Source organism: Pipistrellus hanaki (genome assembly GCF_964339955.1).
Source record: "Pipistrellus hanaki genome assembly, chromosome: 20".
NCBI lineage: Eukaryota > Metazoa > Chordata > Mammalia > Chiroptera > Vespertilionidae > Pipistrellus > Pipistrellus hanaki.
In genome coordinates, this window is record NC_140522.1 from 3,381,598 (window position 1) to 3,400,038 (window position 18,441).

The following is an 18,441-nucleotide window of genomic DNA, read 5'->3' on the forward strand; positions in this document are numbered from 1 at the left end:
CGTGGAATGTTCTCGAGTCTTCTATACTCGGTAACATGTCAGTGTTTCGTTACCACCGCTTCTCTTCTACACAATTCTCTGCCCACCCCTTCCTACCCCCGACCGTTCAGATCAGCAGGAAGTACCCCCATTCTCCCACCTTCCTTTTCCTCCGGCAAGCTCAGCAAGTACTGGAGGATATTCATCAAGCTTTGTATCTGCTCCTGGACACTGAATTCACAACAGACTGAGATCCAAAATTCAGTGTCTGCTTCGAGCATAGCATCCTGCAGAGAGAAGAGACTCAGGTCATAAAACTGTACCTGTCCAGTTTATGTAAATTAGTAAGCACAAGTAAGGGGAATGTCGTAAAAATATTTCTTTCCTCCCGTCCCGTGTATCTCCATGGCACCGAGCTCCACACTGAAGAGCCAGTCCAGGAGGGTCGCAAGCACACTCCAGAGTCTGCGTGACGACTGCCGCAGAACCAAACACCCTGCTTTCCTCAGATCAGGTCTAGATCTGTTCCCAGACCAGCCTCTCCTCTAAAAACAGTCCTGCTGAAACTGGTGTGGCTCAGTGGATAGAGCATCGGCCTGCGGACTGAAGGGTCCCAGGTTCGATTCCGGTCAAGGGCATGTACCGTGGCTGTGGGCACAACCCCAGTAGGGGGCGTGCAGGAGGCAGGTGATCAATGTTTCTCTCTTATCAATGTTTCTAACTCTCTATCCCTCTCTCTAAAAAAAATCAATAAATATATTTAAAAAAAGAAAAACGAGAGCGCATCTCTCAGAGCAGGTCTGAGCCAGCACTGGCAAGTACTGCACACGGAACACGGCTGCCCACACTTCAGCTGGAAAGCGTCACACACCTGCGGGAAACACCCGCCTTTCATCCACTAGCCCCCCCACTCTGACCTTCTCCCCGCCGGTGGCCGCCAGCACGGTCTTGGTGATGTACTGCTCGAACAGCAGGACGAGGAGGACCCAGAGGAAGCGGCCTGCGCCGAGGGTGTCCACCAGCTGGGCCAGGACCGGCAGGCGCCTGTGCTCTGGGACGTGTGGCAGCGCGTCCACAAACACACGCATGATCTTCACCACGATCGCCTCCACGTTTCTCGTGACTTCCGCCGAGTCTCCGCCGTCCGACTGCAGAGTGGCAAGCAGGGTCAGCGGGGGAACTAACGGCCCCCACCCATCAGGCTTCTAGTGGCAGGACAAGGCCTTCCTGTGTGCCCAGCGCTATTGAAATCACTTTAATAATAATCAAAGGCCGATTGGGAAATATTCGATAAGGGTAAATTAGATCCCAGGCACTATCTGGCCCTGAGGGGAATATAAAGTGTAGGATTCGAGCCCTGCCCCAAAGGAGACTCATCAGAAACAAGATGAGGAGGGGACAGGAGGCACTGAATGGCACACCCCAATGCCAGGCACTGAGAGCAAGTCTGCTTGAGTAGAGTGGGTACAACTGAGAGCACAGAAAGGCCATGAGCTCCTGCTGTTTCAGAATCAAGTTCAAACCACTTCTCTCTAGTATGGGTGCTCAAATCAAAGCTGTTCAATGGATCGAAAAATGAATAAGCTGCCAAAACCGGTTTGGCTCAGTGGATAGAGCGTCGGCCTGCGGACTGAAAGGTCCCAGGTTCGATTCCGGTCAAGGGTATGTACCTTGGTTGCAGGCACATCCCCAGTAGGGGGTGCACAAGAGGCAGCTGGTCTATGTTTCTCTCTCATCGATGTTTCTAGCTCTCTATCCCTTTCCCTTCCTTTCTGTAAAAAAACCAATAAAATATATGTATTTGAAAAAAGTGAATAAACCAACGCCTTCTATGTCTGTCTCGATTCTCTGCTCCCCACAAACCAACCACATTACACTCTTCACACCGTGCCCCTTCCCGCTGTGCCTCTGCTCACGCTATGTGACAACGCAGCCACTTCCTGGGCAGATCCTGCACTTTCCTACCAGCCACGTGGTTTCTTAGGAAACTGTGGTCAGCCTGGCCCAGAGGGCCTGTCCCTATTCTGGCCTCTCCAGCGCTAATCTAATCGATTGGCATGTACAATGTCAAGGCAGTTTTTCTTAATGTATAAGACATACATATGTGTACGTCTCGTGTTTCACTAACGTGCTGGAAGCAGAGAATACCAATCTGATACCAAGATTAAAAGGAGACGGTGTGGATACGGTCATTCCCGGAATGGTCAGTCAGTGACCTAAGATACGACCAACAACGATGGAGGCAAACAGAAAACTCAAGGAGATGACCAACCTCTTTCATCTGCGAGGCCACTGTTTAGTTCAAATGGTCCGTCCTTACAGGCAGACACTAGTCTCCCTCGTCTGAGCGCTCACTCTCGGAGAGCGTGCGCATGCCTGTGGAAGTGCACAGTAAGGCTGCCACTGTAGCTTTAACGCTTCATCGACCTACACAAGGGTTATTACCAAACTGATGCCATGTCCTGAAATACACAGTAAATGTACAGTCACTTTGTCAGAATACAGTCAAGGCGCTTTCCCAGGATGCATGTTCATTCGTATTTTGGAAAAGACATCATTTTCGGGATTACTCCTTAGCTTCGTCGTCTACAATTTAAGAGGCACCGATACCTGAGCATTTTAGAGAGGCTGGTAACTGTCACTCATTTACTGCTACTCTGAGTTGGTATTATGCAAAATTTTTAAAAAATGATACTAGCAATGGTCTAAAGACAGCCTACCTGAATAAGCGCTGGAATAACCATTTTCACTGTCTTGTTAATAACTTGAAAACTGTAGGTATCATCTAGACGCATGACGTTGGCTCCCATAAATGTAAAAATAGACATGATATTGTGTAGAACTTTATCCTGAAAAAGAAAATACGTTTTCAACATTTTCTATTTTAAACAAATCAAATATCAATGATTCATTACACCTCAACAGTAAGAGAAAAAAAACTCAGTTTTAAAATGTGCAAAGGAGCCGAAACAGGTTTGGCTCAGTGGATAGAGCGTCGGCCTGCGGACTGAAAGGTCCCAGGTTCGATTCCGGTTAGAGGCATGTACTTTGATTGCGAGCACATCCTCAGTAGGGGATGTGCAAGAGGCAGCTGATCGATGATTCTCTCTCATCAATGTTTCTAACTCTCTATGCCTCTCTCTCTCTGTAAAAAATAAAATAAAATAAAATGTGCAAAGGATTTAAAAAGAGATTTCTCCCATTCACACATGAAAAAATGCTCAACCTCATTAGTCATTGGGGAAATGCAAAACCCACAGGACACCACTGTGTACCCACTAGCCTGTCCAGGGAGGAGAGAAACCCCGAGAGTGCTGGCTGAAGCCCCACACAGGAGTACGTACAGGAAATATCCCGGCCACGGTTCCCAGAAGCAAGAGGGCGTGGTGGTGGGTCTGAGGCATCTCGGAGACGCGGATGCACTGCACGATCAATTCCACGTTGAACTTCTCCTCGTCCAGAACGTCTGCGGTGGGGAGAAGGACCCAAGCTGTAGGCGGCAGGCACGGTGCTACCCGAGGTGGACAGTCTCCCAGCTTCCCTCCACCAAAGCACGCGCGTACCTTTTGGTATCTTGCCGCCGTCTGGAGAGAGCTTTTGGCAGATGTTGAGCAAACAGCTGAGAATGAGCTGTTTGGTGTACTCCATGTTTCCCTGGTCCAGAGGCAGAGGCTCTAAACACCTGCAGGATCCAGAAGAGGACGGGATGGGAAAGCGGAATCATGTCAGTCAGTGACAAAGCCATGACCACAGTCCAGCACATGTATTACGTAAGAAATGACTGAGACGTTAACATTAAACATCAAGTCTATACACAGGATGGAAGATTTAGAAGTCTAACTTCTTTCTCACACAGGCAGCTCCTCCCTATTGCACTTCCTATCACCCTGTGGAGAATCATAGAATTGATTTGCCTTTCAGATGAAAGAACACATCCACAATTCAACGGCATTCGCTATGGCTCTCTAGCTAATAATTTACACCTAAAATATAGAGTGTCACCTTGTATCTTTATTTTTATTTTTTAAAATATATTTTATTGATTTTCCACAAAAAGAAAGGGAGAGGGATAGAAAGTTAGAAACATCGATGAGAGAGAATCATCGACCAGCTGCCTCCTGCACACCCCCCACCGGGGATGTGCCCTCAACCAGTGTACATGCCCCTGACCGGAATCGAACCTGGGACCTTTCCGTCCGCAGGCTGATGCTCTATCCACTGAGCCACACCGGTTTTGGCTCGACTTGTATCTTTAAATACAAGCAATGCCGCCCCAGGGACATGGCACTGAAAGGAGGAGTGGACCCCAAGGCCAAGTGGCCACTTCCTGCACAGCCCAGGATGAAGGTCAGTGCGGGCATCGGCAATGGATCCTAACCCATCCTTTTCATCTTTCTTCGACAGTTCTTAACTTGCTCTGTTTCACAGACCAGCGAAGCAGAAGAGTGTGAATTAAAATAAGACGAGGAGGAATCAGAACCCCTTCTCTCCTGGACCAAAGGCAGGACCGTTACCTCGACAGCAGGTTGAAAAGAGTTGGGATCAGTATCTGAGGGTTTTTGAGCTTCTTTTTGTGCTGCAGCAATTCCAGGATGAGGGTTACCCTTTGCCAGTAAGAACCTCCAACGTCCTGAACAGATTCTAGATCTTGTGATTTCCTGGGACACAGATGTGACAGACAGTTGGAAAAGCAGGTACTATGAGTGCTAAGAACAAATACACCTGATTCTGGAGCAGCTCGCTCCCTGCAGTGACAGCTTACTTCTGCAGCATCTTCTGCCTCCTGGTTTGCTGAATCGTGCCCAAGGCCTTGGTTTTATCTGGCGGCTCCAGTTCTATTCTGACTTGCTCAGCGTTGACGGAAATCTGAAACATGGAAAAATGTTGACGCCACAGCTTACGGGATAAAATTAAAGCAATGAACGTTGACTAAAAGAGATGCGATGAAATTCTCTGTTCACTTTTATGTCTCCCTATGACTCTGGAGCCCAGGTCAAACCCCAAAAGCAAAAACACCACTGACAATTTCTTACGAATTTTTGAAAATTTGTATACTGACAGCTGTATAAAGATGGAAAGGATAAAACCAACAGGAGCATATGATACACACTGCTCTGTACCTTCATTTGTTCCACTTAATTTGCCTTAGAAATCCGAGTAAACACACGGTAAATTCTGAGAATGCTGAGCACAGACACTAACGCTTCCCAGGCCCTTACCCTCTGTACATGTGACTTCCAACAACAGAATAACTAGTGCTTATTCTGATGTAGCCTGGGTCTCAGTGGACACCCAAACCGACCCGCAAGCTCTCAACGTCATTCCACACGCATCACTGAAGACAGGCAGACAACACTGAAGTTAGGCAGAATGAGCTGTGACCAGTAAACTCCAATACACACACACTTGCTACCTGGTTAAAACCACAAATATTCCAGATACTAAAATCAACAGTGCAGATTTCTAATTCTGATTTAGCACTTCTCTGTTACTGACTTTTCTGAGGGTTTTGTTAACGGTAACACTGGACTTCCTAAAAGCAGTGTGCAAGGAGGGCGCTTTACATGGTGTTCCTTGGAAGAGAACAAACATTCATAAACAACTTACCCCTTTAAAAACACTGCCGACAGTCTGAGCACACTGGGCATTTTTACAGTTCACCAGTAAGTCAAACAATGTGCACAAGAGCTTCTGCTGAACTCTTTCGTCTGATACAGCGGCAAAAAATGGCTTTGTAATCTAAAGGAGATAAAAAAAAAAAAAAAAAAAAAAAGGCCATTGGGGTCAATGAACAAACTTGAATCCCTAAAACATTCTTTACATCATTCTCTTACAAATGTATTTTGTCCGTTAAAATGCAGTACTTTTTAATGACCCGTGTACATCACTGTTTGGCAAAGTGGGTCAGATAAACCATGTTCCTTTAAAACCTGTCCAGTCCACTTCGTCTCCTCCAAGGAAAACATCACCCAGTTTTAAACGCTGGGATGTGCTTTCGATTCCGAAAGAAGTCACTGACCTTCTCGAGGGCTGTGATCTGAACGGGTGGCATGCCCGCGAAAAGCTCCTCGGTGGTGTGCACGGCTTTGATGAATATATCTAGACTTTTGGGGTCCTTATGCAAAAGCGAAGCTGAATATTCATTATATTTCCCCAGAATGAGATGCAGAACGGTGGCCTCGTCTTGCAGGACAGCCGCGGGCTCCTTCTGGATCTTCTCGAGCAGGTGCTCCACCATAGGCAGCAGCTGAGCAAGCACCATCTGAAGTGTGGAAAGCTGATTAGTAAACAGTTACCGCGTGGGCACAGCTTTAACTAAGATCTGCAAAGATACCCTGTGGGAAGCCTGCGAGCTCAGCCTGGAGAAGACCCCCCAATAATGATGTCCTTGTGGACACGGGATGACTGTCACTCCAATGAAGCACTCAGGTCCCTTCTATAGTTTAGTCTACAATGAACGGTCAAAAATCTCCCCAGCCAGTTTGGCTCAGTGGATAGAGAGTCGACCTGCAGACTAAAGGACCCCAGGTTCGATTCTGGTCAAGGGCATGTACATTCCTTGATGCAGGCACATCCCCAGGAGGGAGGTGTGCAGGAGGCAGCTGAATCGATGTTTCTCATCGATGTTTCTAACTCTCTATCTCCCTTCCTTTCTGTAAAAAAATCAATAAATTTTTTTAAAAAGCTCTAAACCCTTCAGAGATCAATGGAGAAACCTAAGTGTCCCAAGACTTTCTGAAAACAGGAAATACAAACTAAACTGAAGTTATGGATTATCAACATACATTTTAGCTTTTTCTAAAACACTGAACCTTTTCTCTAAGTGTTTCCAACTTGGTATAATTAATATTAATGCAAATTATGTATGTAAAGGCTTTAACTAATGCCAGAAATATGGCTTCTCCCATCTGTCCACATACCGCCTCAGCCGCCAATGCCATAGAAGGCAGAGCTGAGCGGCTGTCCGAGACTGTACAGCCTGCAGGGCCTAAAATGTCACTACTTGGTTCTTAATAGACTAAGATGGTCAATTCCTGTTTAAATTACACCTGGGAAGACACAGAGCTCATAAATGCCACGTGTGCTCCCACCAGGAAAACAGTCAAATGGCTTTCACCCTATTCCACCGTTGGCACATCTCCCCGCTGCAGTCACCCTGAAGCTGGGGAAGCCCAGGCACTTGGACCCCAGGACGAGGGAGTGGTGAGAGCAGCGCCCCCCGTCACATCACCAAGGCTCTGAACCCCTCACCTGTACACAGGTTTCCTTGACGACATAATGGAAGCTGTGGATTTCCACCCGTAAAGAGTACAGCTTGAAATAGTGAGCAAATGGTTTGGGATGTCTGAATATATCACATCGTGGGGGTTTTACACCGGAAGCACAGATGCAACCCAAGTTTTCCTGCACCGACGTGTTTCCCCGTGTGATTTTAAAACTCATTTAAAACAAGCCAGGGATTAGACAGGGATAACACACCATTTTACAATGGGGAGGAACGCCCCAATAGGCACTTTTGGTTTCCTATGTATTTCTCGCCACCACGATGCTTCCCTCCCCAGATCAGTAAGGAAATGTTCGTTCTGAATGCGTGCATGTGATTCTGCCCGGCCTCGCCGTGACACCCCGGGGGATCCGGCCCTCTCACGGCACTCACCTCACTGTTGACCCCCTGAAGCACTTTCAGCAGATCTTTTGCAACGTAAGATGGGCAACTAGATACACAGTAAAGCAGGTTTTTCAAAGTCTCGGACAACTTCTGATGAGATTTCGGTTTTTTTTCTGTCTGGAGTCCCTCAAATAAAGTAGCCAAATCCTAAGGGAGCCAAAAAGAAAATTGCACGAAGAAGAGTTAAGGAACTATAAAGGTTAAAGGTAGTAATTATGGAGGGTCATTTCCCATTTCCCCCGAAACCTTAACAGGAAAAGACACTGGTGCCCTACAGCTTACAATCAAAAGCCAGGCACTTGTCTGCTAGCAGCGACCTTTAAAAAAATGGGGGAAGGAGAATGTGCAAGTACTGACATGGCAGTTTCTAAACTCGGAGACTAAACTCACAATCCTTACAGAGCAAGTCAAGGAGGGAGGACACCATCAGGTGGACGCAAGGCGCACGCGCGGCCTTCTGTGCGATGAGCTACCTGAATGACGTAGGCGGCGTCCGAGGTCACCTCCTCGGCTTTGGGGATCACGTGCTCTATCACCGGGTAGAACAGGGAGGCCGTGGCCCCGAGGGCCTGCAGGCAGTGGACGGCCGCCCTCCGCACTTCCTTCACGGGGCTCCCCAGGTTAAGGAGAAGCGATGCCACTACTGGAAGCAGAGGGGAAAATGTCAGTAACAATTTAAAGACAGAAAGCAGCGTAAAATTTAAATAGTGCCCCCGAGTACATGATGAGAAGTTTTACTCCCAATGCAAACTCCCTCTCCAAAGACCATCCACTGTATCTGGTATGCTAGAACAATCTTAGCCAGGTGCTGGGAAATTCTTTGGAAAGTATACAAATGAGAGCATAGTATAGACACACTGTTCTGCAGAAACCACCTCAAAACATTCTGGGAGTGTTTTCCACACAAAACTAAATTAAGTTGTTCTTTTAAATTGTACAGGTCTTCCCTGACTTTCTGTATGTTTAAAACTAGTACCTCACTGGAGAAAGTTTAGGTTTCTACACTTTTCACATAAAAACCGCTGCAGGCACCCTGTACACACATCCTTATACAACTGTGTGGGGGAAGTTACCCATCAGTGCATCGAGCTTTACAGAGATTTTGTCCTGAATTGATGTTTATTGTGACTTTACTGGCCCTTTCCAGGAACTGAACCCGGACCTTCAATCCACAGGCTAATGCTCTATCCACTGAACAACACCAGCTAGGGCTGACTTCACTTTTCAATGCAGAAATTTTAGTTCAATACTGAATTGTATTATGATGGTTAAGCAACACATAGAAGTAAACACACAGTTCATTTAGTTGGGGGGGGGGGGGGAAGAGGAGGTAACATGCACATGCTCTATTTTAAAATCTATAAAAAAGAAATTCTCCAAACTATAACCCACATGTACTATGTACAGGGAAGGGTGCAGAGCAGTCACCGCGGGCGGGACATGACAACGCTCGGAAGTACCTGGGGAGGACATGGAGGCCAGCTGGGCTCTGCTCTGGGGCCTTTGCGAGGTGAGCACTGCACAGCCCACGTACAGGGCCTGAGTCTGCAGCACAGTCTTCACGCAACAGCTCAGTGGATTTGCAAGGCTAGACCCGTAGGTCCACGCAACGGAAAGGAACTTGAACAGCTGAGGAACATCTTCCAGATGCACCTGAATGAAAGAAACAGACAAAAGCAGTGACGCTTAAATTTTCCTAAATATATAGATTGATTCCTAGTCCCTTTTCCTTAGTCTACAATTGTAGGAAAAAAATATTTTATTACAGTATTTTGCTTTGTCTAGCCACTTACCCTTACTTACTCTATACTTGGTATTTTAGCAAACTGGGAAGTATGTAAATAAATCCAGAGGACTGATATTCAGAGGACTCGCTATGACTTTGCACTTGAACACATTTAACAACAAAAAAACGCCCGGGGACTCTAAGCAGAACAGCGTGAGGAGTGGGGCCGGGGTAGCCTCGCTGAGGAAGCCCTGCAAAGACAGAGCGGACGTGTCCGCCGTGTCAAACGCGGCTCGGAAGGCAGGTCGCTGGTGCCGTGAGAGTTTCTCACCCGAGTGACTGCACACACCCAATCACCGGTCTGAACAGCAGTATCTCGTGGGCAATGGCCCGAACCCACCAAGCAGATTGATTGCACGTGACCAGGCCTAGCTCACCAGAGGCAGGCGGCAATGTCAGTCTCTGTCAAATCTCTTGACCGGGGCCGTGATCACAGCGCTGCTCGGCAAGGCCAGTGTTTACCATCAAATGCTCTTTGCTATTTAAAAGCCTACTTTCATTTTCACTCAAAACAGTCATGACTAAAACATCTGCATTGCTTGAAAGGGAAGAGCACGTCTGAGAAAGAGGAGCCTCAGCCGAAACTGGTTTGGCTCAATGGACAGTGTCAGCCTGCGGACTGAAAGATCCCAGGTTCGATTCCGGCCAAGGGCATGTACTGAGTTGCGGGCATATCCCCAGTGGAAGGTGTGCAGGAGGCAGCTGATGGATGTTTCTCTTTCATCGATGTTTCCAACTCTCTCTCCCTCTCCCTTCCTCTCTGTAAAAATCAATAAAATATATATTTTTTTTAAAAAAAAGAGGAGCCTCGCACCTTCATGAACAGCTTCATCAGCACCCGGAAGTGCGTGCTGTCAGCGCCGCCGAGGATGATCTCGAAGAGCCCGAGGAGCAGGCGCAGGTAGTGTCTGCCGTCTTCCTCCAGGCACTCGGGGTTCCACCACACGCCACCTACACGTAGGCGACGAAAGAGGCCATGCGTGACTTTCCAGGATCACTGCTGGGCCGTTTCACTCAACATGAGCACAGGCGTGCATCCAAGAATTCCGTCCCCCAGGGCGTCACATTCAAACGGTTCCCACCTTGTCCTACCTTTGGGAAAGGATTTAGGCGCCTTCAGTGCATGAATGAAGTTTTTCAGCGAAAAGAGGAGCAGCACAGAGTCCTCCACGGCAATCCTCTGGGCAGTGCGAGCCTGCTGGATGTAATGTGCCCACAGCTGCACTGGCATAGCTCTGTCCAGCATCAGCTCGGAATGCCACTCCGGGGGCACTTCCTGAAATGGCAAGGCAACAAGAACAGCACAGGTTTAAAGAGGCCAACAGGAGACACTCAACTTGTCCACCCTTCTACACTGAGAACAAATACAGTCCAGACTATAGCACGTTTACCGAACTTAAGAGGTTAAAAAGGGCCTGCCGGGGCTAACTTTTTAAAATGTAAAGATTTGGCCGAAACTGGTTTGGCTCAGTGGTAGAGAGTCAGTCTGCGGACTGAAAGGTCCCAGGTTCGATTCCGGTCAAGGGCATGTACATTGGTTGCGGGCACATCCCCAGTAGGGAGTGTGCAAGAGGCAGCTGGTCGATGTTTCTCTCTCATCGACATTTCTAGTTCTCTAGCTCTCTCTCTTCCTCTCTGTAAAAAATCAATAAAATATATTAAAAAAAAAAAATAGATAAATAAAATAAAATGTAAAGATTTATTCCTTAAGTTCACATAACTTATAAAATCCTGAGGGTATCTGTCAATGTGAAAAACATGTAATTCATTTGGAGGACAAATAACAACAAAATACTATTAGATAGGGAAGACATTATTTACTTTTGTTGTTGTTTTCATTTTGCTTTTTTTTTTTTTTTTGTCTGAAATTTCTATAACCTTGCTCCGGATGCAGCAGAGCGAGGCCTCAAACCGTTCCAAAATGTTCTCGCAAGCTCTGTAGGAATGCACAGGGTCACCCCAGACCCAAGCACGCTGGAGGCTTGCAGTGCAGGGCAGATATCAAAAGAAACAATCTTTATTACCACAAGATGTGGTACTAATAAAGATATAAACTACCCTGTTTCCCCGAAAAGAAGACAGTGTCTTATATTAATTTTTGCTCCCAAAGTTGCGCTAGGTCTTATTTTCAGAGGATGTCCTATTTTTGGGGAAACACGGTAGTAGTAACTTAGTAACACTCAGAGACAGCAGGAGGCCTGTGAGGGCCAAGTCTAATATAACACAGAAGGTCTATTTTCAGCAAACGGAGCACGAGGAGTCTTCTGCTCAAGCAGGGGCACATGCAGTGAATTCTCCACCACTACGGGCAGTCAGGTACAGCTTACCCGATTACCTTCCCAGTAATTGACACAGACACAACACTGCGGCTCTGAAATCTAGAATTTTCTGCAAAAGGAAGAGAGCACCGGGTCCACTCTCTCCGGCTGCCAAGGCTGCTCCACTCTCCTGCCAGCCCCGAGCACCCAGCACCTGCACCTCCCGATGGCCAGGCCACGTGCTCCTCTACCCATCATGCACTGCGCCTCCTTACCACGGCAGTCATGACACTTTCCAGCTTCTTTATTTTCTTCTGCAACAAACTGAAGACTCTTGTCGCAAATGCAAAGTGAGTTCCTTTTGAAGATGAACAGCAAGAGACAAGCACGGCCATGACCACGTGGAAAGTAACCTTGTGCTTCACGCTGAAGGAGTCCTTTTCCCCGACGCTGATCAAGTCCCCCACCTTCAAACACAGACAGGGTCCGTGACCGGTGGCTCTTGGTTTGCGCCCATTTTTTCTACCTGAGGGCTATCTACGTATTGTGTTTTGCATTTCAAGTCAGATGACAAATATAAAGCGTGAAAGAGGTAGTAGTAACTACTAATTTCTAATTATAAAAAGAATCTCAGAAATTATAATGAACATAACTGTGCTTGCCAATTGGATGTTTTTAAATCAAAAACCCAAATAATTTTACAAAGGTGTATGTCTACATCAAAAGAAAATTTTCTCCTCCTTTAGATATTCTGCTATTTTAACAAAAATTTAACTTTAATATTTTAAATAAGAGGGGGGGAAAAAAGGAAGTGAAAAAGTATACATTATTCTTTTTGGTCCAATATGAAATAAATCATATAAAATGTTAAGGATTTTTAATAATCTGCAGAATATACGATACAACACTATATATGTTTAGAGCAAAACAAATGACTCAAGAATGCAAAAGATATTAATAATAAAACAAGTGGGGGGAAAAAAAAGAAGAATCTAGTAAAGCAAATCTGGAGAATCTAATAAGATTACAAGAAGGAAATCTGGGTGATGAACTTCAACAGCTGACCCACCAGCTTTAACCCTGAAGAAGGATCCCCTGACTTTATATTGTCAGCCAGCAGCTCAATCATCTTCTGATTTGCTATACCAATTAGTTTGCCAGATTTTGTGCTTTTAATCACATTTTCAAGAGCTGAAAAAAAAATAAATAAATAAAATTTAAGCACAGGGCCCTTACGCCACCAATACTCACCTAAAGCATCATGTAGAGTAAGGAACATGAGGAAAAATTTTACTATTTCCCCATAAAGGTTTGTTTTCTATTTTTCCTTTTATACAATTCTGAATTTGTGAGTCAGCGTCTTTCTCATTGTATATGTTTTATCTCAGCAAAAACAAATTTCATCTTGCTGGCACATATAATAAGTATGACTTCAAAGAACAAGTATAGCCAATTTTTAATTGTATTTATCTTCTTTTGAAAGTGTTTTCTGTTCATTTTTTTCTCACCTGCTTTCCAGCCTCTAAGCACAGGGTGCAGAGAGCAAATTCCCGACTTGGATAAATAAACAGCAAATTTCGTCTCCGCCGACTCCAGGTCATCACTGTCGATGACCATGAACGGAAGCAGATGCACCACCACCTGGTTAGCCAACTCTTCGTTTCCACTCAGCATCTCTTCTTTACTCAGTATGTCTGCGGCCACCTCAAGGACCTCATACCTGAAGCGTATCAAAGCACATCTGGTTCAGAGACACCTTAGACACTTCAATTCAGCAAAAAAAAAAAAATCATTCCATTGTTCTAGCTCCAGTGACTTCCTAGTCTCCTCATCAAATATGTTATTCAGAAACACCAGGATGGTCACCTAAAATCCATGCTAATAAAGGAATTATTTGGGACAGTAATTTTAAACTAGCTGTCAAGCCTTTTTTTTTGAGAAATCACATTAGGTTAATATAACATAAAACTTGTCACAATATATATCTTATCTCCACTAGAAACCAGAAATTCATTTATGAGTTCAAAAATTCTCTGAACACATTCTATGTGCTAAGAATCAAATACGATACAAAACCCTACAAATAAGTTCTCTTTCTCTAAGGAGCTTAGTGGTTGAGTATCAATGCATGAACCAGAGGCCACAGTTCCATTCCCAGCCAGGGCACATGTCTGGGTTGTGGGCTCGATCACCAGTAGGGGGCACACAGAAGGCAGCCAATCAATGATTCTCTCTCTCACTGTTTCTCTCTCCCTCTTCCTCTCTGAAATCAATAATAATAATAAAAAAATTACACCAATTCAAAAGTGTATGAGGAGAAAGGAATACATACCACAGCCTATGTTTGGAAAGTTCTGCCCTTTGAAAGAGATTCAGAAGATTTGAAACAGTCACCTCTGGACTAAAGTGGCTCTTGAAAATCTAGGGAAAGAAATATCCCGAGTAAATTTTTACATCCGGTGCTTATTAAATAAACTTAAAAAAATAATGAATTACAAATAATTTATCTCCCAGGAATCCTAGTGTAATTTAAAGTTTTATGACAGCAATTTCTCAAAAGTGGCATCCACCAGCCAATTCCCCATAAACCCAAGGTAAAATTCACAAAGTGCAATCTCATTACTCTTAAGCGCTCTCCCCAACCAGGCTTACGTCTGTGCTCTCAAGAGAACAAATTTACAATGGAAGAATAATTTTCAATATATTCCTGCCTACAGCAGAGAATCACAGAAATTTATTTACCAAAATATGTGCATTTCAATGAATAACAAATTCACTCACCTCAAAAGCACTTACTGCTGACAAAACAACGTCTATACTGTCATCACCTAATCGGGCTAAAATAGCTTCTTTTATGAAAGACTCATCGATGCTCTCCTGAGCAAGAGGGGAAAAAAAGTATTTAGTTGTTGCTAAAACCTTGTAAGACTTACACTAGGAAGGAAGCTGGGTTTGTGGAAATCGCTCCGGAATGCAGACACGGACCACATGCTTTGCCCTGAATGCAAACGCAAACACCTTGGGCACGCTGGCCTTGAACTACACAATCTCGAAAGGGCCTTTTGAGATGAGTTCACAATAAGGATAAAAAGATCACAAATAAAAGCTATTTGACACCCACCTGGGATGTTTTCATGATATTTTTCAGATGATTAACGGCCAGAAGTCTCACAGGGGCCAGTGGATGATTCAGACTGAGCATCAAGGAGGTATTGGAATCTGCTAGAAACTAAAGGATTCATCACAATTACCAAATGACTCACCACTAACCCTGAGCAGCATAGGATCTAGAATGAAAACCAGAGAAAACCACCCAAAACTGCCCCACACACCAGTAACAACTGTCCAATTTCAGAAACCGGAGAGCAAAGCAAAACCTCTGTCCCCAGAACATGGGATGGCTTAAAACAGATGAAAAAATATGTGTTAATGCTCTGATTTATGCTTGTGTTTATATGTTGGTTTAACTTAGTAACACAACAAAGTAATTTTGAATTCTTTATATATATGATTCCGAGGTGAAAAACATCTGAGGTAAGTCATTATTTTAACACCTTAATGAAAATTAAATTAAAAAAAAACTGATCACTGAAGACAGATGCAATTCCTCTAAATTATACAACAGAATAGTAACACTCCAATTACTAACAACCTACCTCACTTATGTAATTAGACTAAAGAAATCTGTATACCAAGCTAAGATTTGGAAGTAAAAGATGAAAGTCTAATTATGAAGGAGAAAAACCAACAATGATGTCTCTTCATATTTATTTTCAAGGCTAATTGTAAAAGCTGCTTACATGTTTAACTTCTAGTATAAAGATTTAGGGTGAATCACCAGAAAACTTCTGAAGTTCTAACATGATCAAGAAATAAAAGTCCACCTCCTTTTTTCTGACCAATGACTTAGCCCCCTGGGTGACTGTACCACCTGACAAGTGCAGACAGAGGGGAAAGGTCAGGACACTACAACCTGAGGGAGGCCATCCTTTTTAAAAAAATATATATATTTTATTGGTTTTTTACAGAGAGGAAGAGAGAGTTAAAAACATCGATGAGAATCATCGATCAGCTGCCTCCTGCACACCCCTTATTGGGGATGTGCCTGCAACCAGGGTACATGCCCTTGACCGGAATCGAACTTGGGACCTTTCAGTCCGCAGGCTGACGCTCTATCCACTGAGCCAAACCAGTTTCGGCGGGAGGCCACCCTTTGGTGACTACTAATTAGCATCAAATATAGAATCTCCAAATACTACGTTTCCTGAAATAAGTCCCACATTCAGTTCAAGTCCCGTACTTTACTCCTGATATTTAACCAGTCTCTTAGCCTTACCTCAATAACTAGGCAAAATTGTAAAATCTCATCTCTCCATAAAACACTCCAAAGAGAGGAGTGAAATAGCCCATTTCCTTCTGAGTTCTTCAAATACTCACAGGTATACCCCAAACTGTCTCAGTTCCTCTGAAGGAAAACTCACCTGGTACTTCCCTCCACTCGTAGAAAGAGAGATAAACTGGTGAAAAAGCTCTTGTTTTTTTAGGTCTGTGATTTGCTTTAGGTGTTCCTCTAAGACAATATCTAGCGTTCTCGGATATCTGAGAAGAAATTCAAAGAGTTAATTCATATAAAAAATTATACAAAGTTATTAACCACACGTACCCTGTATGTATCAAAGACATAAATAGAAGTTTTAATATTACTGAGCTTGAGACTAAAACTTTAACAGTTTTATGTAAAACCAATTGATACGGATCAAATTTGTTCCCATGATTTATTTACTACAACAAAAAAGTGTCTCGCCGAAACTGGTGTGGCTCAGTGGATAGAGAGTTGGCCTGTGGACTGAAAGGTCCCAGGTTCGATTCCGGTCAAGGGCTTGTACACTGGTTGCAGGCACATCCCTGGTGTGGGGTGTGCAGGAGGCAGCTGGTTGATGTCTCTCTCTCATCGGTGTTTATCTCTCTATCTCTCTTCTCTTCCTTCATCTCTGTAAAAAATCAATAAAATATATTTTTAAAAAATTATCCTCTAATATTTGAAATATAAATCCTACACTGCCCCTTCCTGAAGGGGAAAAAAAAGGACAGGCTTTGTACAATTCATTTACTATACTAAAATGAATCACGAGGCACACATTAACAAAACAAAAGGCATGAATACACACAACTTACTTGCTTTCTAAAAGTCTGATAAGTGGGAGAAACTGTTCATTAAGCAAAGATGCTTTATTAGGATCGATTTCTTCCTGTGAGTTATATGAAATATACTCTTCAAAAAGAAGGCTGCAAAATAAAACCAGTGTTAGCTGACATGAGAGTTGTTTGAGTACCTACATGTCCTAGGTGGTGTAGAAATATTCTAACTCTCATCACCTCCAGGTAGAAAACTACTTATTTCACAGATACCACACTAGGGCTAGGAAGTCTTATACCTGCCTGATGTCAAACGAGGACAGACACAGCCGCTGCACTGTGCCTTTCCAAAGATGAGCTCCCAGTCTGAATCCAGAGCCCAAGCTCCCCTTACACGCATGCTCCCCTTCCATTCACAAGCCAATGCTGGGAGCAAGAGCAGGAACGAGGACCCATGTCACAAGGTCAAACCTAGATCTGGGCAGCCTGGCCTCCAGAACTGCCCACCCTACTCTCCTAGGGAAGTCAGGGAAGGGTTCAAGTTCGCATCTCATCGCTGTGCATACATTCTTTGCACCGTATCAAGCTGCTCTTCGAGCAAGAAAAGAAAATGGGAAACTGAACGATTTTTACAGAAAAGGAAGAAATAACTTTCACTGGATATCAATCCTTAATAGGAAGTTTCTAGGTGATAGTTACTAAATAACAATTGTTTCAGGCATTTTGGTCCATTTATGTTTAGGAAACTAAACACATACAATTTACATGAAGCTATAACCCAAATTTGGCTTAACTATTAACTTTTCATGATCAGGTATAAGCATTAAAGATAAGCAAAAGAAATTAGTTTTTCTGTTGTCGCTATTACTGGACTAAAATACTTACGATAATACAAATCAAAAGCATGTTTGAAATAGCCACTTACCTAGCCAACAAATGGTCTAAGTTGTTCTTCAGTGATATGTGTGTAAGTATAGCTTCCAAGTGTTTCCTGTAGATTTGACCATCCATCCCTTCAGTTTCTTCTCCTAAATATATATGACAAGTTAAAATGGATTGGTTAAGCGACTTTTGCATGCTTACACTATTATATCCACTTAGTTTTTACATGAGAGCAGAAACTTTCCTACAGGAATAACTTTAAAACATGTACACTAAAACTTCACTTTTGGGGGGCATTTTTAAAATCTATTTTCAAAATTGTCTTTCACCTATTTTGTCATTTATATTTTTCAAAGCATTTCTGCATATATTACTACCCTCATTTATACTTTACTTAAAATTCTCTATATTTTTAAAAAGAAGGATGATCATGCCTACCTCTTTAATGAAACAGAAATCCAAAAAATTGTCTTTCTCCAGATCTCATTACAAGTAGTTGAAGTTGGGACATGAACCTAGATCTCATCTCGTTAAACCTTCCCTTGAGAATATGTCTGAAGACCCCACGTGAATGCCTGAAACCTTGGATGGCACCAAACACTTTATGTACAGCATTTTTTTCCTCTACATATGTATCTGTGATGAAGTTTAATTTATAAGTTACACAGAGAAGGAGATTAACAACTAATAATAAAATAAAACAATTAACCGGGTTGGCAAGGCTCAGTGGT

General features: G+C 43.8%; 1 protein-coding gene across 1 annotated transcript in view; it reads right to left on the minus strand.

The window, feature by feature from the left end:
• HEATR1 (HEAT repeat containing 1) overlaps positions 1 to 18,441 on the minus strand; it is a 33,357-nt gene that overhangs the window by 9,000 nt on the left and 5,916 nt on the right. Inside the window, exons 9-31 of the mRNA XM_084868647.1 lie at positions 17,754 to 17,856; positions 16,868 to 16,978; positions 16,174 to 16,291; positions 14,814 to 14,921; positions 14,474 to 14,569; positions 14,025 to 14,113; positions 13,201 to 13,412; positions 12,762 to 12,883; positions 11,968 to 12,159; positions 10,527 to 10,710; positions 10,249 to 10,385; positions 9,109 to 9,301; positions 8,122 to 8,291; positions 7,637 to 7,795; positions 5,999 to 6,241; positions 5,587 to 5,718; positions 4,742 to 4,845; positions 4,494 to 4,637; positions 3,543 to 3,661; positions 3,324 to 3,445; positions 2,700 to 2,828; positions 897 to 1,127; positions 140 to 266 (exon numbers count right to left, since the gene is read on the minus strand). Of these exons, the coding sequence (XP_084724773.1) occupies positions 140 to 266; positions 897 to 1,127; positions 2,700 to 2,828; positions 3,324 to 3,445; positions 3,543 to 3,661; positions 4,494 to 4,637; positions 4,742 to 4,845; positions 5,587 to 5,718; positions 5,999 to 6,241; positions 7,637 to 7,795; positions 8,122 to 8,291; positions 9,109 to 9,301; positions 10,249 to 10,385; positions 10,527 to 10,710; positions 11,968 to 12,159; positions 12,762 to 12,883; positions 13,201 to 13,412; positions 14,025 to 14,113; positions 14,474 to 14,569; positions 14,814 to 14,921; positions 16,174 to 16,291; positions 16,868 to 16,978; positions 17,754 to 17,856 (3,345 nt within the window). The remainder of the gene's footprint in view (positions 1 to 139; positions 267 to 896; positions 1,128 to 2,699; positions 2,829 to 3,323; positions 3,446 to 3,542; positions 3,662 to 4,493; positions 4,638 to 4,741; positions 4,846 to 5,586; positions 5,719 to 5,998; positions 6,242 to 7,636; positions 7,796 to 8,121; positions 8,292 to 9,108; positions 9,302 to 10,248; positions 10,386 to 10,526; positions 10,711 to 11,967; positions 12,160 to 12,761; positions 12,884 to 13,200; positions 13,413 to 14,024; positions 14,114 to 14,473; positions 14,570 to 14,813; positions 14,922 to 16,173; positions 16,292 to 16,867; positions 16,979 to 17,753; positions 17,857 to 18,441) is intronic.